At 39.7% G+C, this 23015-nt stretch overlaps 1 protein-coding gene across 2 annotated transcripts in view; it reads right to left on the reverse strand.

Annotated features, from left to right (window-relative positions):
• EMB1030 (Alanyl-tRNA synthetase, class IIc) overlaps positions 1–23015 on the reverse strand; it is a 77243-nt gene that overhangs the window by 48280 nt on the left and 5948 nt on the right. Inside the window, exons 2-5 of one of the 2 annotated variants that reach the window (XM_011629653.3) lie at positions 22338–22463; positions 21980–22188; positions 21071–21249; positions 3754–3832 (exon numbers count right to left, since the gene is read on the reverse strand). In XM_011629653.3, coding sequence (XP_011627955.2) covers positions 3754–3832; positions 21071–21249; positions 21980–22188; positions 22338–22463 — 593 coding nt within the window. The remainder of the gene's footprint in view (positions 1–3753; positions 3833–21070; positions 21250–21979; positions 22189–22337; positions 22464–23015) is intronic. The other variant, XM_088848761.1, reaches the window with a different exon arrangement.

Consider the following 23015-nt stretch of genomic DNA (forward strand, 5'->3'; position numbering starts at 1 on the left):
GGAAGAGAAGAGATTGCATCGCTCTCTTTGCCCTCTGAGTCTTACCTGCATTCTACTATGTGCATAAGCCGTGATGAACCTGTGTTCAGGTCCTTCAGGTCTGTCATACTCAAAGCCCATTATCCTGTACAGGGTTCTCATCATGTCTTCCTCTGAGTTAGTCCTGTCTTTAGAATGTTCTTCTGCCTCTTCGATTCCTTGGGACACGAAGGAAGTGGCTGTTTGTGCAGCAGGTGCAACTGAGGAGGAGATAGGGGGATCTACCGAAGGGTAGAGGTCACAAGGTAAGGTCGGGAGGGGTGGAGGGTTTGGACTAGGGTTGTCAGGGGTATGCATGGATGTCTCGGAGTTCCCGGTGGTAACCTCAGATCAGAGAGGATAACCAGGGGAAGGGTTGAGAGTGGAAGCTAAAGGGAGTTACTATCACGGATGGCTTCATTACGGATATCCTCATGGTCTAGAGCAACAGGAACGAGGGGGGAGGGAGAGGGAGGTAGTTCGATCGGAAGGAAGGAGATAATAGGGATGTAGGAGAGAAATTGGTGGGTCTGAACAGAAGAGTAGGCGAAGAGCAGGAGAGGGGATTCAGGGGACCAAACCAAGAGAATGGTTTGGGCCCTGTGGATGTGGACAAGGTGAGGGGTAAAGGAGAGGGGTGGGGCCAGGAAAACAACGATGGTTGCCAAATCAGGAGGGAAGGATCCAACGACTGGGCAATTACTATGCCTACAAGAAAAAAGTCTCGGTTCATCTTCTGGTGGTAAGAGGGCTTGTGACCCGAGGGAATAGGGAAGTCAAGGTTCACATGGTAGAAAAAGAGAGAGAGAGAGAGAGAGAGAGAACAGGGAGAAGGATGGGGGGCGACCAGTTGAGTGGTTGACTGGGACGAGGGTGGGCTAGGGTCAAGGTTCTGCACCAGCGTAGAGGAGGTAGAGGACAAGAGGGGGAACTTTAACCGGGGTGGTCACCGTCTCAGCTACTGGCTAAGACTCAAAGTTCTGCGATTGCAGGGTGGGATGAGGGGGGGCTAGGCCGACCGAGGAGGGGAGGACATAGGTGGCTGCTGAGAGATGTCCAATTGACGTGCCGACGAAGGGTCAGGGGAGTCAGACGATGGGAACAAGCGGGCGGGAGGAGACAGCATTGACGGGAACCTCTCGTTAGTAAGCTGGATTGTAACCTTCTGGCAGGAGCTAGGATGCTCGTGACGGTGGAGATCTTGAGGCATGTGGCAGGTGTGCAAGGTGTTAAGCGAGACGAGGGGACACGTGGAGACAGAAGGGGGAAGAGGGGCAAGGGCAGGGGCAAAGGGAAAGGCGGTGGAAATAGGGGCAAACGGGTCGGGTAAAAGAGGTTGCCCATGGGCAAGCGTGAGCGTGTGAGGGGAGAAGGGGAACGATGGGCCGAGTCTGTCACCCCAGCCCGGAGAAGGTTGAGGAGAGTTGTCCTTGACAACCTCTTTCCCTCTACGTTGGTTCAACTCGGGTTCGACACCCGGTTCTATCCTTTGACTCAGATTGGGAGGCTTCAATTCATTCCCTTGACTCGGATTCGAAGGCGAGTCTGATCCAGTTTACACTTCTGCGGTGTTCCCATTCAGAATCGAGGAGAAGGACTTTCCCTTGTCCTGGCTCTGATGCAGCAGGCAAGGGCACCAAAATTTCTGTTGCGGCTGCTCAGGGGGTCGCCGACGAGGCCGCGTTCGATTGTGTTTCTTCCTGGTCACCACCTTCCACTGTTGAGACGAGGTTTCAATTTGAGGAGCCAGGTGGAGTTGGTGTAGGAAGTTAGGAGGGGGGCAGGACGCTGAAGTCTAGGAGAATGAAACAGGTTAAAAGAAATTGTTTATGTCAAGCCACACCATTTGCGGGAACGTAGTGGTGTCCAGGACTTCCATCAAAAGGCAAATGGAGCCCAACGATAGGGACTCTAGCGAGATCCAGTGAATAGAGACCAGATTGTCATAGGCTGCAACAACTCCCTTGAAGGTCTCTGGAGACCAAGATTGAAGCGGTATGTGATGAAGGGTAAGCCAAACCCTTTGTTTCCAGAAAGAGCCTTCTTTTGGTGACCATCGTCGGAGAGAGTAAGAGGCTCCTGTGAAGGAAGGATTAGAGCTTTTGAGTAAAGCGAGGTTGGCTTCTTCCTGAGAGGAAAAGGAAAAGAGGAAGTCTCTGTTAGAGAGACATTTGCAGACTAAATTCGGCTCCTCCCAAAGGCTTCTGGCCCACCTCTCGATTCCTTTAAAATCATCTCGCACCGGGTGAAAACTATCAACTAGGGAAGCCAATAATTTTTTGGCGAGTCTCTCAGTCTCCTCTGGCAGAGTGGAGATACAGAAAGGTAAATAGGGGGAGGCCGCAGGGGAAACAGGAGGACTGGTAGTAGTCGGAGAGACCTTAGTCGGTGGGACAGGAGAGGAGGATGAGACTACTCTAGCGAAGAAAGATTTGTGGGTAGAAGCGGGTGGCGCAGGAATCTTCGAGGGGGGGCGGTGAGGGTTTTAGGGTAAAAGGCGTAGATTTCGCTCCAGGTGGAAGGGGGAGGGCAGGGGCAATAGAGCAATCTCCGAGACCTACCTTCCGCCATAGTCTATGAAAACTGAAAAATATTACTAAAGCAACAAGAACGAGGGGGGAGTTTGATATGAAAGCATCTCCTTATGTCAAGATGAAGTGAATAAGGAAGCTGAAGCTTATGTGGCTCAAACAAAGAACCCGAAATAATACAGGGTTGTTGATAGCAAGGAAACATCCTCAACTTCTAAGGAAGCAAAAATTTGCACCTAGGTGTCTGTTCGACATGATGCAGAGCTCATTTCTAGGATATCTTAAAGCTCTACAACTTCCATAGGTGTCTTTTCCTTTCAGTTTTATAATTCCTCCTCATGTTCCCCACATCAAGAAACATGAGTAGAAACTGGACATCTATCGCTGCACCTGATAACAACAGTTGATTCCAAGTTCCAACAACTCCAGTGCCCGGCAGTCTATTGCAAGAACAAAAACACAAATCACTCCCAAGCATGAGGTCAATAGGATAAAATAAACCCAGTCAGGAATTTTACGTACCTATAGCCCACACTAAAAGAACCAAAGTCGTAATTGCTTTGCATCATCCTCCAAACCAAGTAGGTCATGCAATCAATACTTCATACATTTTAAAACCAAAAAATTGTGGCCCTTTGAAATAGTGAAGTACCTATTAACCACAATGGCCGCTGAAGAAGCACCCAGCTTCCATCCTCCTCTATAACAAATATGAAGGTTCAAGGAAGAATGCAAATCAAGAACAGTTCAATGAGAGAATGAAAGCCTGTCAATTGCATTCAAATGCAACCTCCCCAAACGATATATCTTTCATTCCCTGTTCATAGTTTCTGCAAAGCTTCTCCCCACTAGTAGCTTCCTCGCTATCTAGGGCTCAAGAAACCCTAAGATTTATGGTTTACAACTACAAACAACAGCCACCATGCCGCCATGACTCATCTGGATTTGAAGACTTAAGTAATTTTGTCAAATTCCCTATCTCAGTTGATCTACTGTTTGAAAATAACATAATGAAGGAACATGATCTAAGGGAAGCTATGTACAGAAGATGCTAAGATATTCACTCGGAATCATGTCATTAAACCTACGAAACAAACAATTATCATTGAAAACAAGGAAAACAAGATCACAGTGGAAATCTAGTTGTATCATACAACATAGTCATTACGAGGAAAAAGATAAATTTTGATAGTAAAAATTTTGCCTCATCATGCCATATATTAAAGGCCTCGTCATCTTCCTTGAAGACACTAATCCATAATCTCTCCGCAGGCAACATGAACCTATAAAAAGCGAATACAATTGTCATCAAATGGGTATATATTAAGAGGAGTTTGATGATAAGTGTGATAAAATTTCTTCATAGATTTCCATTAAAAAAAAAAAAAATAGTGCATAAACAAGATTTAGAAACCAGATCCAAGAATCACTACTATTCGCATGTTACCAGCAATGAAATATTGGATATATATTTGTTTGATGAATTATGGAATTGTTCTTAGTCTATTCTAATTGCAAAGATTAGATATAATTGATCCGCTGAAGGATGTAAGCACTCAAGTTATTTCCATAACACAGGTGTCACTGTTCTGATGAACCACATGTCATAATTTTCTTCTGACATTGAATAGTATAAAAGCTTGTTACAGGGGAGGCAAAAAGAAAGATAGAGGTCCAGAAAACCCAAATGCCTAACCTCTGTTTACTTGTACCATTTTTGCCAATTTATAGCTTTTCCTCCCTACAAACATGTTTGATACCAACAAAAAAATATTTGCTAGTAGAACATCAATTTTGGCAAATATGTTCCAAGTTTCCAAGGAAATGAGGAGATCAAACAGTAATAGGAAGTCTGCTGAAAACTGGCCATAAACAATTTAAGCTGAACAAGTGCTAATTTGTTTCTGCTCATGAGGAGTATACTCTTCTACCTGCCAACTGCAGTGTAACACTCCAGAATATCACTATCCTCATTGAAGTTCAACCCCCAGAACTCACAGGTGACAAATTTCTTTTTGGACATGTTAAAGCTACATGCATCATTTCTTAGTATTTTAAACTTTATTACATTTGAGTGCTGTACAAGGGTCACATGCTCACAGGTTCATTTTATGAAAAGGTTAATATTATCAAAAGTTTATACAACATAGTAGAAGAACTCAGCTTCGCAAGGCTCTAAATTTTCTGATAGTCAATATTCAGAGAATTAGGTCGCTGTTAGGGGGCCACACTCTGATTCAAGTATGATTCAAGTATCACTAATCAAATACCATAATTTTTCCCTAAGAATGTGGGTATCCAGCATTAAGACTTTTGGACCAGCATCTATGACTTGATTTGCTGATCCCATAGATCCCATGTCTTCATTGCTGCTTCGGAAGCTGTACCCCTGTCCATCATTCTTTCAACATGTCAAGCTACACCCCAGAACATAAACTTTTGTCGTGTTAAGCAACACTTGATTGTGTGAGTCATGAGTAACTAGATGGAGGGACATGATTGGCCAACGTAACACCCACTTAAGAGAATTATCTCAGAACAAATTACATTTTTGCAGGCACTTCGAGTGATAAAAATAATAGATTCAATGAAACCAACAATTCCACCAAAGTATAGTGCTTACCCAAAGGAGTTTGAGCTATAGTTACCATAATCGTCCACCCTAGGAAGCAATTCTGGTTTGAAATCGTGATTTCACATTTCTTGAGGTTTGTGGTCATTAAATGCTGTGAGCATGTAAATATCATTTATAGGGTTATACATTTCCATGAGAGTGTGTGTAATGGTTGACTAACCAAGGTTAGGAGGTCTATGGCCCTAGGTATCTCCAAAACCCTTACCCCCAGGCATGTGGCATAACTATTGAGGGTTTCTAGAAAGTCATCCCTTGTTGAGGTCGGAGAGATGCCCAAGGATGTTTTTGAGGCTAGGAGAGCTCCGTGGTCTCCTATGTGTGGATGTAGACTTCTGATAGCAAGGTTTAAATCCTCAACAAACTTCCCCAAAGAAACTTCCCCATGGCATGTACACATAACAGCCACATTACCGGGAACCAACCTTGAAATGGGATACGTGTACATATGCATAGAGAGAGTTCCCTTGCACTATAGTGATATGTGCATGCGACTTGCTCTTAAGAGGTGAAACCTATAACCCACATTTCAGGACCATCACTCCACTATTTATTGGCCGGCTATAACGAGTCAATCATCAGCCCTTGCATGACACTATGGGTCATGGGTCTTGTTCAATCGGTTTGAGAAGATAGTAGAGAATCACGGTAACTAGAGCAGTTGGAGTGCCCTGACAGTCACCTACCTTGACCCACTAGTACCAATCCACTTCTAGATATTTTATTTCAATGTAAGAAATATTCTTATGTATTATATAATTTTTCAAAATTTTTAAAATTAATTTCAGCAATGAACACCCTTAACAGGGGGCAGTTCAAAGATTTTAGAACTGTGGAGGGGTGGAGTGGCACACGTGGATGCCCATGGATCCAGCCCACACGTGTGCCAACAGCCACATGAGTGGAATGTGGAACCCATGGGGCCTACACCTCACACATGAGGTCGTACATCCCTCTCCTCTTTATTTCTTCTAAGAAATTAAAAAAGTGTTTTATTAAGTTAGTTAAGATAATCTTTTGAGAAAGATTATGCCCTTATTTATGGGAGTTGTAAATATTTTGTTTTTGATGCAATCTTTTATCTTTTGACTTCCTACAATTTCATGAGATATAAAGGATCTGGAATATCTTCAAATTGGTCTTGTCCTAATTTGACAAGAAGTGGATATGGGTAAAAGATTCATACGATAAGGTAACTAATATTGCTCCCTAAATCATGATGGCTAAATTCATGGGATGAATGACTCATTTAAGTCTCTCACCTCATAGATTTTCTAAATTCCTATTGGTCATGTAAGTCACAACTGGATAAGTGTACCTAGGAGCCCCTGAAGCCTATATAAGGAGAGGAAATCCCCCACTCCATACACAATTCCCTAGCCTCTCCCTCTCTCGACTCTCTCCACACCCCAATCTATCTCATCTCTCTAGCTTTTTCTCTCTCCCTTCTCTCTCTAGGTGGCAAGCCAACCCCATAAGGCTCAAGGGGTGGCACACACCACCCTAGCTACAGTATAAAGAGGGAGCACACCCAGCCCTAGAAAATAGGGAGGTGCCTTATGGCATGCCCTAGGTGCTCTAAAAGGGCTATAGAAAGCCTTAAGTGTTATGCTCGCATATTAAACCCTAGTTTGTGCGGTACTGCCTAAGGAAACTTTTTGACTCAGAAAATTCGGCCAATAGGATCATAATGCGTCATCGGTCAGGAAATCAGATGTGGGGTGTATTAAGTCCAATAGGGGTAACCCAAAGCAAATTTGATTAAATCTTCCCGGCTGTTGCTTTTATTTTTCAGTCATTTTTTTGCTTCTTTATTTGAATTTTCAGGAATATTATTTGTCTTAAAATTGTTAGTGGAAGGTTCTTTTTCATTCTCTGATTATGTCTATATTCAATTTGGATTAAAATTAAAGATCCTAGGTTGTCATTAGGCTTTGTTTCTTATTTACAGTGTATCTTGTGGCGCTTGTAAGTTAAATTCAGATTCAATAATAAAAGAAAGAGAGAATTTTTATTTTACTGCCTTGAATTCCACATTGCCACTTCTTTCAATCGCCACAGATCCAGATTCCTTAAAGTTAAGAATCATGATTCCACTTTTTTTTTTAATCTCGTTCTGATGTCTTTAGAATTTAGATCCACCTCACCAAATTTCACAATGGTTTGTATAGAGCCTAGGCTCTAAACAATCAAATTAGAGCCTACCTTCAAATAGTGTCGAGAAATCTGGTTTTACGACTAGAAATCTTTGTGATAGCCTTAAAATATATTTTCATATTTATTTATAAAGTTCAAAGCTTCAAAAATAGTGTAGATCGATAGATCTATGAAAACTTGAAAATTGACAGTCTAAAAATGGGTTACAAAATACACTATTTCCAAAATTTGAAATCCATTTTTTCTCATGTCCATGCAACTTGATGTCGAGATGATCAATTTGAAGATATTTGGGTATCAAAACAACCTCTTCCAGTGAACTTTTTGAGGTAGGCTCAAATTTTATTGTTTAGAGCCTTGGCTCTATATAAACTTTTCCCTTCAATCAATATGAGATTTCCCTTCCAATTTTTAGAAATAGCTTGGATTTTTTTAAACGTTATTTGAAAAAATTTGTTATTTAGAATTTATTATAATTAATATAGGATGGGTATCGAAAAACACTATGGGTGTTGAAAAAGTCTAGTTTACATCATTCCTAAATTTCATGAATATGCATAAAATTTCTTACTTTATAATAACATAGTACTAAGGTTGACACGTTCAAAAAAAATATTAATAGTAAAGTAATTTTATTTTATTTATTCAATCAAGAAACTCTAGGAAAGTATTTAGTTAAGGTTACTCGACCTTGTTTCCAGTACTTGTTAGAACTGTGATAAATGGTATTAAATACATTAACTCCATTACTAGGGGAGAGTTGCCAAAGGCAACGATTCCAATAATAGATGAGCTCTAGGTAAGTACACTCATTACATGGGGTAGAGGAGTGGCTATGTGGAACTCAAGGTATTAAATTAAAAAAAAAAAATCTCTTATTAATATACCTGAATTCCACTTCCATAGGCCACAATACACTACTATAAATCAAAAATAAAAAACATCTAGGAGTAATGAACAATCTTCTGCTATGGTTTTGAGTGCATTATATGTTCCTGAAAATTCATAAAAAAATATATAAAATATGACTGAATATTAATTAAATCTACCGGGAAGACTTTATAGAATATGCCTGGAGTTAGCCCCTCATAGGGCTTGATATACCCCAGACTCGATTCCCTGCTTGATGGCTCACTTTTGTCCCTTTTGATCTTGCTAGAATTTTTGTGATGGGAAGCCCTCACAGGCAACATCTCTTACTCTAGGGTTTTAGAGTGGACGGAAACCTAACTAGGGTTTGAAGGAATCCTTAGGAACAAATTAGGGCTAAACAGCATAGAATCATCTAATGGCTGGGCATACCCCTTCTACTTCTCCAAAAAACAAAACCCTAATTAGGGTTTCAATGTGCCACCCTTGTCTTATCAAATTTTGGGTGCCATGACCCTTTTTGGATGGGGGAGGGGGAGAGAAAAACGAAATTGTTTTTAATGAAAGCAAGAGAGCGAGAAAGATTTGGTGCATGGAGGAGCAAGGTATAAGTGTGGTGACAGAGAGGGGCCCAATAACTTGGAGCAGGATGAATCATCTAGGTAAGCCCTATCTTATTTTCCAGCTTGACCATTAAGATAATTAAGAAATTTGTGGGATGAGAGAGATTAAATCAAAGCCATCCATCCAAAATATCAGTCATCATGAATGTGGGAGGATTTTTAGGAACCTTATTCCCTTATAATTTGACCCAAGTTCAACTTCCTGTTAAATTATAATTATAACTAATCCAAAATTTCCTAATATCTTTCAGAAATCTATAAGTAGTCAAAATAATTAGAGTTTTGGTCAAACCAAACTGATAATTAAAACAATTGTTTAAAACCAAAAGAACTCCCACTTGAATAGGAAATCAAATCTATTTTAAAATTAAAAGATTCCAATTCCAACTAAAATATGGCATATTTAAAAAAAATGGGGCGTGCCACCCTAAGGGATCACGTGGGCCCCGCACATGGGTGGCACATACATGTGGGCGTTTGATCTTTGTCCCCACATGTGCCTTCTCAAGTTCTAAAAATTTCAAAACTGCCCTTTTAATGAATTTTACAACAACAATAAAAATTCTGAAAAAAATTTCAAAAATCATAAAAACATTTCCAACAACAAAATAAAATAATTTAGAAGTGGACTGGTACCAATAGGTCAAAATTAGAGACAATAAAGGCACTCCACTTGACTAAGTAACTATAATCAACTATTGTTTTCTTATCCAACCCAACTAAGACCCTAACCCATAGTCTTGGCTTGTCAAAGTTGGATAATAAACAGTGAAACTATGATCCTGGAATGTAGATTTCAGCCCCCCCTTTAAGAGCAAGTCTAGCACTTGTCACCACAGTGCGAACAGGACTCTCACAGGCCTACAACTGCATACAAGAGATCACAGAGTTCTCCTAACTGACAAACATCATCCCTAAGCATCTCTCCGACCTCAACAAGGGATGTACCACTGTAAATCCATCTCGGTAGTGCAACATACACAAGGGTAAGGGTTCAGACATACCCAAGGCCATGAACTGCCCAACCCTTGGTCAGTCAACACACACTCCTACAGAAGTGCATATTCCACTATAAAATATCATTTTTACATGCTCTCCAGACCTTTAAAGGCCACAAAACCCAACATCAAGTCCAATACTAAGGAAGTCTTACTTATAGATAATTTAAAACCTTAAATCTTTTGCCTTTTGGAACTAGATTCGCGATAATTTCTGGCCTGGTTCCAATTGGTTTGGTGTGTGACTTCCGCAACTAAGGAACTTGCGATCCAAGTTGATTGGAACGCAATTCCAACAAGGTAGGAATCTCAATTCCTATTCGATTGGAGAGCATTTCCCAAAAGGTAGGAATCCCGCTTCATATGAAATGCATTGTGCAAACGATGATTCCGATTGTAAGAATCATCTAGCCACCTGATGCAAATTGAATTCAGAAAAAGTGGTTTCTTTCAAACTTTATTTTACTTAATATTTTATTGGTGGTAAGGTTGTAATTTTTTTTTGTTGCCTAATTTTTGTACTTAAAAGGCATGAGGGGACCAAAGGGGAATTTATTTGACGAAAAGGGATTAGGATGTCCATATTTTCATAGGTGGGGGTGATTTAGACAAGGAAAGTGGCTAAAAGTAGTTAACGTGAGGAGAAAGAGATCTCCTACATTCTTGGGATGGGTGTTATGAGATTTGTTGACGTAGAGAAAAAGGGATTTGTCTAACTTGGGAGATTTATGGATTTATGGGGCTCGAGTGTCAAAGAGAGAGAGAGAGTGTGTGTTTACGGGTTTTTGTTTACATTTATTTTAGAGCATATAATGAGATAGGTTTATGTTATTAGAGACTTGGTAATTTTTTTGTTGAGAGTTTATTTTCATGAAAGAAGAAAGAGGTTATCATCTTTGACTTGATTTACAGCCACTTATTTCCTCCATTATCGTCGAGGTTTTAGCTTGTATAAGATTGAAAGAATACCAAATTTAATATCCCATGCTCCTTTTACATCAAGTGATATAAGAGCGAAGCTGACAACTACGATGGCTAGTCGTGTAGGTCGTCTCCATGAGAATATCACATTGTACTGAAGGTTCAACAACTTGACAAAGATGGTTGCACAGTTGCGGCAATAGAGAGATCGATAGCAAAGTGCCCCAAACAAAGAGGTTCTTGCATTGTGGATCCGAATCGCGAAGGTCTTGATGGAGATGGGCATGGAGTGAGGCCTGAATTTGAGAGGGAGCAAGCTGATGATGTGTGTGATCATCCAAATTTGCTCGATGCGCGACGGCATCGATGGGAGCGTGAATCTGATGAAGTGTCGGGTAGCCAACCACCCTGAGTCTGATATGACTTGCGTAAGGATAGGGACAGGGAGGATTCACATGATCGGCATCAAGATGCACAGAGATATGTGCGTAAGGAGTCCGATTAAGGTATTAAAATTGATCTCCCTAAATTTTATGAAAATCTTTCCCCATAATAATTTTGAACTGATTGACCACGATTGAGCGCTTCTTTGATTGGAAAGAAAATTATGATTCAAAGGTGGTCAAACGTATGGCTCTTAAACCTAAGGGACTTGCATTATTATGGTGGGATCAAGTTCAAGAAGCACGAGTTCGAAACGGCACAAAAAAGAACAGCTCATGGGCCAAGATGAAAGCAAGGATGCGTTAGCAGTTTCTCCCACCAAGCTATTCACAAACATTATACCAACAGTTCCACAGGTTGCATCAGGGTATAGAGTCTGTTTCGGAGTATACAAAGGGGTATTAATGCTTGGCCTTGCGTAATGGGTTAGAGGAGACTAAGGGTCAAAAGGCAGCATGTTATGTTTTGGGGCTGGCAGCCTATCAAGCCGCCTTAAAGGTGGAGGAACGACAAAGCAAGGGGGCAGCCACACACCGAACCACACCCAGTGCGGGATCATCACAATCTAGGAAGTTCCTGCAGCAAAAGATGGCCCAGCTTCCGATATCAAGCACGAACCCAAGCCCAAGAGGCTGCTGCTCCGAGGTTTTTTAGGTGCAATGAGCTGGGGCACCGAGCTGCAGAGTCCCCATTGAATGCAGCCCAGCACCGTTGCCAGTTTGGTAGAACCCAAATATGATGCTGAGGAAGGGGAAGGCCATGAAGAACACCCTGTGATTGAGGCTGAAAATGGGGATGATTTTGATGATCGGTCAATGAAATGGTGGCTGATCAAGGGGATACATTGCTGGCTCGACGTGTTTTCTCAATGCCACGTGCACCCCACAAGTAGAGTGTTTGCTGAGGACTGACATATTTCGCACCCAGTGTACGTGTAATGGCAAGGTTTGCAAAGCCATCATCGACCGCAGGAGTTGCGCGACATTGGTCTCTCAACAGATGGTAGACAAGTTGAATCTCAAAGTCGGAAAGCATCCACATCTTTACAAGGTCGCACAGTTCAAGCGCGGAGGCTGGTACCTGTTACTTCTTGATGCCTAATTAAATTTTCTATTGGTAGTTTCTATAAGGATGAGGTTTGGAGCATAGTTGTTGGAACGCTTGGGAACCCGAATCACTTTAGAAATCGGAATCGCGGCTGGCCAGAAGATTCATGTTTTCATAATCAACGTCCATGCAATGGGAATCGCGGGGAGCAAGATTCCTATTTTCTGGGAATCAGGAATTGGCCAAAATGGAATCAAGATTCTGGCCTCCTTGGAATTGACCCCCAAGGAATCGAGATTTTGAAATCCTAGAAATCGAGTTTCTAACGTATGGGGAACCGATATTCACATCAATTTGGAATTGAGATTCCCACATATTTGGAATCCAGTTTTTGACGTACGTGGAACCGCAATTCATGCCACTTTGGAATCGGGAATCATATTAGTTTAGAATCAAGTTTGATCCCAACTGGCAATTGCAATTTGTAACTTTATGGAGTCAAGAACGAAGCCCCATATAAACAAGTTCCCAAAATCAACGACATCTCTCGCTTTATCGACTTAGAAGCTACTTAAGCAATCGATGTCAAATGTCTCCTATTAAACTTGTAGAAGGGTTCCTCAGATTTGAAGTCAATGTGTAGATTATGGAACTTAGGGTCAAGTTGTCCACTAGGGAAATTACCTACAAAAGATACAAATGTTATCCCATGTATTTCTAAATTGTGCTATTGACTTCATTAATTTACAGACAAATTACGATTTTCTCTATGCCATGGAATTTATTGTCTGTGTTGTAGTTACCAATTATACTTAAAAAGCAATCCATCCTGACTCTATTAGAAATGAGATTCGAGCTAGTCTTAGCACTATTAGAAGCATTCGCACTAATTTCTACTCCAACTACCTTTAAAAGGTGGCAACCATTTCCGAAAATTAAACGTTACGTACTATGAATTATTTTTATTTTATTTTATTATTACTTTTTTGCTTTCATTCACCTTAAGCCATTGTGGTAAGGGAGAAATTCAGTCTCAACATCAAGCACACACATGGATACATTAATGCATGAATTAAAAACAACACATGGGTACAGTGAGATTTAGACATCAAACAGGTATCTTATGGAGGTCAAAGTAAAATTCCATGTTAATTGAGTCGCAGTTCCTTGCTCCTACAAACCGAGGAATTTTATGTTGTAGATTCAAAACCATAACAAATCAAGATTCATCACATGTGGAATCAAGAATAAACAGATGTGAAATCAAGATTCAATAAATGTTGGAATCAAGATTCGAAAAACTCGGGACCGAGATTCCACAAATAATGGGATTGAGATTCCAAAAAAGGCATGAAACGAGATTCCTAACTTACAAAATCGGGACTCCTAAGTTCCAGGAAATGGTGACTATGAAGATTCCTTTTCGGAATCATTGAATCAAGATTCGGAACTGAAACCGGAACCGAAACCGCGACCCCAACAGAGAGATTTGCGTAACTATGATTTGGTGTGATGTTGCACCAATGGATGCTTGCCACATACTCCTAGGACGTCCCTGACAGTATGATCGAAAGACCATCCATAATGCTAAACATAGCACCTATACGTTTGGAAGGATGGTCACAAGGTGGTATTATTGCCCTTGCGTGAGGAGACTCCACCCAAGTCTTCTAGAGAGGAGGGTGTGGCTCTTCTCTCACTCCGACAATTTATGGAAACAAGTGAGGAGACCGAGCTGATTTATGCACTTGTGGGAAAGGACTTGGGGCTGCTTGTTTTAGTGCCCGAAGCTCTTAAACCCACTTTTATTGGAGTTAGAGGACCTTGTGCCAGATAAGTTACTTGTTGGCTTGCCACCTATGAGGAATATATAACATTGAACAGAACTCATACCTAGGTCAAGTTTACCTAACCTACCAGCTTATAGAATGAGCCCTAAAGAGCATGATGAGCTCCAGAGCCAAGTGGATGAGTTGTTGCCAAAGGGGATTATGGGTTAGCATGAATTCATGTGTAGTACCAGCTTTGCTTACCCCTAAGAAAGATGGATCATGGAGGAAGTGTAGATAGCATGGCAATTAACAAATTAACAGTTAAATACCGATTTTCTATTCCATGGTTAGATGATATGTTTGACATGTTAGTTGGGGCATCTGTATTTTCAAAAATTGACTTGAGAAGTGGCTACCATCAAATTCGCATACGCGATGGAGATGAATCGAAGACCGATTTTAAGACGAAGAGTGGGTTGTATGAGTGGTTGATGATGCCTTTTGGCCTATCAAATGCACCTTGAACGTTCAGGCACATGATGATGGAAGTGTTAGGACCTTTTATTGGCCAATTTGTGGTGGTTTATTTCGATGATATACTTGTTTACAGTGTAAATGTCGATACCCATGTTAATCATCTTCGCCAAATACTAACAGTGCTAATGGCTGAGAAGCTATACGTCAATCTCAAAAAGTGTAGCGTCTTGACTAATAGCCTAGGATTTTTAGCCTATGTTGAGTCTTCAGATGGGGTGAAGGTAGATCCTTAGTAGGTGCGTGCTATAGTCGAGTGGCCGGCTCCAAAATCAATAACAGAAGTGCAAAGTTTCCATGGACTGACTACTTTTTATAGGATGTTTATTAGAAATTTCAGTAGTATTATGGCCCCAATCTCAAAAAGTGTAGCTTCTTGACTAATAGCCTAGGATTTTTAGGCTATGTTGAATCTTCAAATGGGGTGAAGGTAGATCCTAGGTGCGTGCTATAGTAGAGTGGCCAGCTCCAAAATCAGTAACAGAAGTGCAAAGTTTCCATGGACTGACTACTTTTTATAGGATGTTTATTAGAAATTTCAGTAGTATTATGGCCCCAATTACCGAGTGATTGACGAATGATGCTTTCCATTGGACTTCAGCTGAAAACAAAACTTTTGAACCATTAAAGAGAAGACGACATGTTCCAATGTTTGCATTGCCAAATTTCAACAAGGTTTTCAAGGCAAGAAGAAAGTGTTCCACATATGATGTTGAGTTATATGCAGTTATCCAAGCCTTAAAATAACGGCGACATTATTTAATGCAGAGAGAATTTATCCTATATACTGATTATTATGCATCGAAGCACATCAGTAACTTGAAGAAGCTTAGTGCACGACATGCCAAGTGGGTGGCTTACTTGCAAGAGTTCATATTCACTATTCGGCACCAATCAGGGGATCAGAATTGAGTGGCTGATGCGTTGAGCTGACATTCATACCTCTTGCTCACCTTGGTTTTGAATGTAGTGGGTCTTCAAACTATTCAAGAAGCATATTTGGAGGAACCATATTTCAGCCTTATGATGTCAAAGTGCAGTTCAAGTAATCATTACTAGCAATTCACTTTATTTGATGGATATTGTTTTATGATGCACAGCTATATGTATTCTTAATACTTACAAGAGCATATAATATTTGATCGCCATGAAGAAGGCCCTGGTGGTCATTTTGGCAGAGATAATGTTTGCCTTGGTGCAGGAGCAATATTTGTGGCCACACATGCGAAGGGATGTGTATCGTATTGTCGACAACTATAGAGTATGTCAAGTGGCAAAGGGACATTCTCAAAACATAGGCTTTTACACACCATTATCTATCTTGACTGCACCTTGGGTTGATTTTTTAATGTATTTCATTGTGGGGCTGCCTAGGACATCATGGGGATGTGATTCCACTATGGTGGCGCTGAACAATTTTATAAGATGGCACACTTTATACTATGCAAGAGCACCACAGATGCTAAGATGGTTGCTATTCTCTTCTTTAAGGAGATAGTGCCATTACATGGGGCTTCTCAAGACCATTACTTCAGACTGTGATACCCGTTTGCTTAGCCATTTTGGATGACTTTATGGGCGAAAACTACTATGTTATAGTCCAATAGTGCTTATCATTCCCAGATAGATGGCCAAACCGAGGTGATCAATAGTAGTGTGGGCAACATGCTAAGGAGTTTGGTTGGAGAAAATGTGAAAGTGTGGGATTTGATATTACCTCAAGCTGATTTGCTTATAATAATTCTCCAAATAGGTCTACTGGGAAGACTACTTTTTTCAATGGTTTATGGTATGTCTCCTTTACATTTTCATATTTAATTCCTTTATCTGCAATGTGAGACTGCAGATCCAGATGTCGCGAGCATGCCTAAATATCTAAAGAAGTTACATAAGAGTGTTCGAAGGAAGTTGGAGGAGAGCTATGACAAGTACCAGGATGCTGTGAATCGACAATGTCGTGTGCAACTGTTCAAAGTTGGAGATCTCGTGATGGTGTATCTAATACTAGAACGGTTTCCTGTTGGCACCTATGAAAAGCTCAAAGCCAAGAAGATTGCACCTCGTTGGATCAAGAAGAAGATCAATGACAATGCATATGACTTGGAGTTGCCAAGCGGATGGAATATCTCCCCAATCCTCAATGTTTAACATATTTTCGTGTTCTATGGTGATGCCAACCCAACTGAGTCGAGTCTTCACCAAATTGGGGAGGATGATGCAAATTGAATTCAGAAAAATTGATTTATTCCAAACTTTATTGTACTTTATTTTTTTTATTAGTGGTATGGTTGTATTTTTATTTTTTTTGTTGGCTAATTTTTGTACTAAGGCATGAGGGGACTAAAGGGGAATTTAGTTAATGAATAGGGGGTAGGATAGCCATTTCCATAGTTTCATAGGTATGGGTAATGTAGATAAAGAAAGTGGATAAAAGTAGTTAACGTGAGGGGAAAGAGATCTACCCGTGTTGGGAGTTCTGGGATTTTTTGACTTGGAGAGAGAAGGGATTTGTATGACTTGGGATAGATTTATGGGTTTAAGGAGCATGGGAGTCAAAGATAGAGAAAGAGACAGACAGAGAGTGAGAGAGATAATGTGGGATAAAGAGTGCTTATAGGTTTTTTATTTATTTTTATTTTGGGGCATATATTGAGGAGATATGGGATTTTTTGACTTGGAGAGAGAAGGGATTTGTATGACTTGGGATAGATTTATGGGTTTATGGAGCACGGGAGTCAAAGAGCGAGAGAGAGAGAGAGAAAGAGAATGTTGAATAAAGAGTACTTATGGGTTTTTCATTTATTTTTATTTTGGGGCATATATTGAGGAGATAGGCTTGTATTATAAGAAAGGGTTCCTCTCATTTTTAGCTTGATTTACAGCCACTTATTTCCTCCATTATTGCCGAGTTTTTTGTTTGTTTAAGACTGAAAGAAGATCTGATTTAATTTCCCATACTCCTTTTGCATCACCACAAGTGATTTCAATTCCTTAAACAATTCGGATCACAGGCATTTCCAACAACTATAGTTTGTGCATATGATAGTCACGCAAAAGAACTTCTTTTTTCCAAAGTGCTCAAAGGAAATATGTTCATCTTCTACACAACTAGAAAAACATAACATATTAGAATTAAATGTGTTATGCGTCCATCTTTTGTATCCACTGAAATTCAATGGATGCTAACACATCTCTAGTTGTTGCTAGGTTCAGAAGTGAGGCCTCAGATCCTCAAGTAGTGTCCTTCTCGGGTATTTGAATCAAGGGGTCATCAATCACTTGACAAGAGAGCTTCGCACAATGAAGTGTTTTAATCCCTAGGAATAGAACCCTAATACAACCAAGAAAGGCATATCCTTAACTGGATAAACAACTGGTCTTCCAACTATTTCTACTTCTAGAAATCAGTCCCTTATGTTGACAATATTATCTCAAAAAAGTAGGATTCCAATTTTTATTGGTACCCAACGGCCATCAGCAATGTTAAATAAATAAATAAAAGAGGGGGGAGCCTAGATACGCGTTATTATTTTTTTTCTTGCGAGGGGAGGGGAGATCACATCGAACACTTGGAAGTCATCTTCTTCTTTTTCATCTTCTTATATGTAGAGTGAGAACATATAGGTCCGTGTGTGAAAGAGAGGCCTCACATCGAATAATTATATGGCATCTTCTTTTTCCTCCTCTTTTTATACGTAGAGAAAGAACCCATGACACTGTGAGCAAGAGAAAAGGGCCTTGAGCCCTAAGCCATTTTTATAGACCTTAACTAATTTTTTATTTTTTCAAGGGGCCTTATGCCTTTTTTTTATTTTATTTTCGGTGGCACTACTGGTACCACCCCCCACCCCCCAAACACAAGAAAAACAAAATCCCTCATTTTCACAGGTAAAAAGTACTTTTTTGCCCTTGATAGTGGTCCATTTTCCACCCTCGACCAAGTTGCACCGGGGCGCTACCCAGTGTTTCAAAAAACGCTGGGCGGCCGGGGACATCCAGGCCGCTCAGCACCTAGGCAGGCGCCTAGAACCTGGACCCCCCAGTAGAAAGAAAAATCTTAGTTTAAGTGTCTAAGTCTAATAGTATAACTATATAACACATAATCTATAATCCATAATCCATATTGCCATGAATGAGGAGAATTTAGATAGTCCATAATCCATATTTTCATACAATGCTAAAACCATACACGCTTACACAAAAGAGTTAGATAGTAGAAACTAAAAACTAAAAATAAGAACAAGAAAATATACAGAAATTCAGAAAATATACAGTCTAGGACTCAATAGTCAATACCAAGAGTCAAGCATCTTCATTCTTCAGTCATCATCATCAGAAGGCGTGGGTAAGCCTCATCATATGCATCAGAATCGAGACTATCATCATCAAAGTCATTTCCATCTTCAATATAACGTTCGTCCTTCTCTGTTTCTTCTGAATCTGCCTCTTCCTCCTCTTCTTCTACCTCCCTCTTACTCTGTGCAGATGAAGCCCTATGAGTTTTAGCTACTTTAACTGGTGCCTCTTCACCATTTTCTTTCTTTTTGTGCTTTCCTAAACTCAAATATTGTATAATCTCCTACATGGTAGCCTCAGGAACATTTTACATGAGGCAACATCTCCCTTAATACCGGCAAGGTGCTTTTTGAACCGATAAATACCCCCATTAGTATCCTTTCCACAATAATTACAACTAATACGATTTTTGTCATTCGAATTCGAGTTATGACCATACTTCCAACCCGGATCACCACTTCTAGGAGAACCTGGAGAATATATTTCCATACAACATGGCTCATTTTCTTCCTTTTTTGGTTCTACTAAATTCAAATATTGTCTAATCTCATCCCAAGTAGCTTCAGGAACCTTTTTACAAGAAGAACCATTCCCTTTAATACCGGTAAGGTGTTTCTTGAATAGATTAATACCCCATTAGTATCTTTTTCACAAAAATTACACCTTACACAATTTCTATCGTTTGATTGTGAGTTATAACCATACTTCCAACCCGTTCACTTCTTCTAGCAGTATCAGAAATAGACCTATCCAAATGACAAGGATTTTATTCCTATTTGTGTTTTACTGAACTCATATATTGGTTAATCTTCTCTCTGATAGCTTCAAGAACGTTAAGGGGCAACATTCCCCTTAATACCAGCAAGATGTTTCTTAAACTGGTTTATGGCCCTTTTTGTGTCATTTTCACATCAAATGCATCGTATGCAAATTTTGTCATTCGGATTCGGGTTATATCCATAATCATATTTCCAGCTCGGATCACCACTTCAGCTAGATCGTGAAGAAGACATCTCAAAATAATACAAGCAATCTAAAAATTAAAGTTTTGCACTTACTTTGATTGTTCGATCTTCAAGCTTCCATCTCTGAGATGTTTTCTAGTGCTAAAATCTTCAAAAACACTGTCTAATAGGCCTAAAAAACTCCAAAACTAAATCTAATCTTAATGAGTGATGTTTGGATCCATTTCCCGTAACTTTGAGAAACACTTCGATCCAATGAAAATTACAAAATCTATTTTTTGTAGGTTTCTCTCTCTAAAATGGGCACTAGCAGGTTTAGGTTTCAAATGAACCTAAAACCCACCTTTAAAAACAATTTTTTTTCAAAAAAACCCTCAACAAATGGTATTTCCACACCTGGACGAGGCGCAAGCCCTGGCCGGCCACCCAAGAACCACCCTCCTAGTTTGGCCGCCTAGGCCTGGGCGATGCGCCCAGGCAGGTACCTAGGAGCAAGCATGCCTAGAATGCCCACCTAAGGCACCCCAAGGTGTTTTGGCAGCATGGCTGCCTAGGCGGCCAACTGTTTCAACAATGACCATCAGTATTGCTTGCACTAATGAGCTACAAGTCCTTGGATCACCTACCACTCACTACACCAGCTCTTGGCTCAGAAGTCAAGCATTAGGACTACAATACAAATATCCAATGTTTGACAACCAGCTTTTATGCAGAATCTGAATGCAAGAAGGCCGACTGGGACAATATAATTTTGGATAGCTTATCCAATCTTAACTACGATGGTGTAATTTCTATAATAAGTGCCTTCTCAAACCCTTCTTTTAAGAGATAAACTGCACCAACGAAATTTTAGAAGTAATAGTAGCTCTAAGTTGGACATAAGAAAAAAACAATCAAATTTGTGAACAATTACATTTGAATTTTTGAATTCACTCACTAAGATACCTGGAGGTTCTCAAATGTTGATCCATATCTCATGTTATAATCATTGGTCGATGAGGCTCGATCCAAAATCCGATATACATGCCCATATACAAAGGACCATTGCATTTAATAATTTCATTTTAAAATAATTAAGAAGATCATAAGAGGGAAAAGATATGGTTGCCACAGCACACTATAAATATCAATATCAATATCTAATTAGAAGAGCACCACAGCACACTATAAATATCAATATCTAATTAAGGGAGCAATAATGTTTTAGTTAGGATGGAAAGACATTTTATTATTATATAGCAGCCATAAATATCTATACATACTCCTTTACAGAGAGTTCCCAAGCCCAATGAATTGCCTCCCTCTTGAAATAATCCCCAAAGCTGAAGTTGCCAAGCATCTCAAAAAAGGTGTGATGCCGTGATGTTCGGCCAACATTTTCCACATCATTTGTGCGTATGCACCTTTGTGCTGTTGTAGCACGAGCAACTTGCCTAGATGCCTGCACAACACATTTCATAACTGTTGTTGTAATGGATAACATACAAGTCCTACCATTAGTAGATACAAAGGCTAGACATTAAATATGCATTCCTGCCAACAACTAGTGTAATACAAAATAGCTCACCGTAAAATGCACCATCCTCTGCTTTAACATGTTATGTAAAAACATTAAGAATAATTTCAATATTGGGATAGATAAGAATGATAAATGTCACTGCCAAGATCAAAAGAACAAGAACAATGTAGTTCAACATTCACCAAACAACATCCATTAATCTATCAAACTACATTCAATATTCATAAGCATCTCATACTTTTAGCAATAAATTCACTTAATCCAGAAAACATATCTAGAAGGGAGAGAAAAAGTTCAGCTTTTGAATCAAACTTCAGATATATCAAGATGTAAACTAACCCCATCAAGTGGAAATGTTGGAAGTTTTCCATGCATGTTACAATAATGTTACTCACAAATAATCTAGTTTCATTTTCTTATAATCCACGCTAGACAATGTAGTGCTTGAATCAGCCATCAGTTGAATCCCGATAGTACACTTAAACATATGGTGATGCAAAAAAACCGTACAAGACAAAAAACACCTTGCACTTTACAATGTGGAAAACTAATGGAAGTTGAGAAAATACAAGCAAAGAGTGTCACTGAGGGATAAGGGTATTCAACAAATTTCTACCTAATCATCAAGGTAATTAAGCAATACGATACATACTCGTCCAAGAAATATGGGCTTGAATTGAAGCATTCCAGCAATTGTTAGGAGGACTGTAGGATCGTCTGGCACAAGGGATGCACTTGGAAGAACCTTATGACCACGAGAGGCATAGAATTCAAGAAATCGTTGCCTAATGGCATTTCCACTCATGTAGAGCTCCTCAGACGTTTTGTCCAGGTCTTTTTCTTTCACAACATCTGTCGATGCTGAGACAGAGCATCATTTAGACTGTTAAAAAATATGATAATTTGAAACAACCATATGTAGCGAAAAAAGCACAATTGAGACAAGAAACTAAATGAACAAGTTCTAAGATCAAGTATTGACAATAGCAATGACATCTTTTGAAATAAACCTGATTTATTTGTTGTGGCAGATAACACTTCCTGTGATGTCCTCACATCATTCTTTCCATATAGAAAAGTTCTTGGGGAGACTTGAATGAATGAATTCAAACCATAACTAACAAAATGCTTACATCCTGCAGTTAGTTGATGGTAAATTAGATTAAAAACCTATTCCAGACATAAATAAATCAAAATTTAAAAAAGGTAAAGAGATGATGAACATAAGCAGCATGACAATGTAAACTAAGCTAACAGCCATGAACTCATAGTGCAACCAAGTTAACAAATTGTATCATTCTCCTCAAGTATACCGAAACACAAAGTATTGAGCCCAAAATTTTGAAACAATAAAACATACCAGGTGAGGCTCACAGGTTGATTGAAGTTGGCAAATTTAAATCTAAAGTAACATGATAGATATCAGAAGACATAACCCCTAACTTTCTTCCTTTTTTCATAACCCCTAGTTTTAACTTACTAAACAACCCAAACTCTTTTCTGCTTCCTTTCTTCTATTTTTATAGCAATCAATACACACCTTTTACTATGGCCTCTTGGACCACAGATGCTTCCCCTAATTGTCATGAACAAACTAGATTGCAAAGACTTCCTCTTATAGTAAACCATACGGTTTTTCTAAGGAGATAGTGTCTCTTCAGCAATCTCAAAGTGACTGTTGAGCTCCC

This window comes from Amborella trichopoda, chromosome 10, assembly GCF_054954075.1.
Source record: "Amborella trichopoda isolate Santa Cruz 75 chromosome 10, AtrichopodaSantaCruz75HAP2 v2.0, whole genome shotgun sequence".
Taxonomy (NCBI): Eukaryota; Viridiplantae; Streptophyta; class Magnoliopsida; order Amborellales; family Amborellaceae; genus Amborella; species Amborella trichopoda.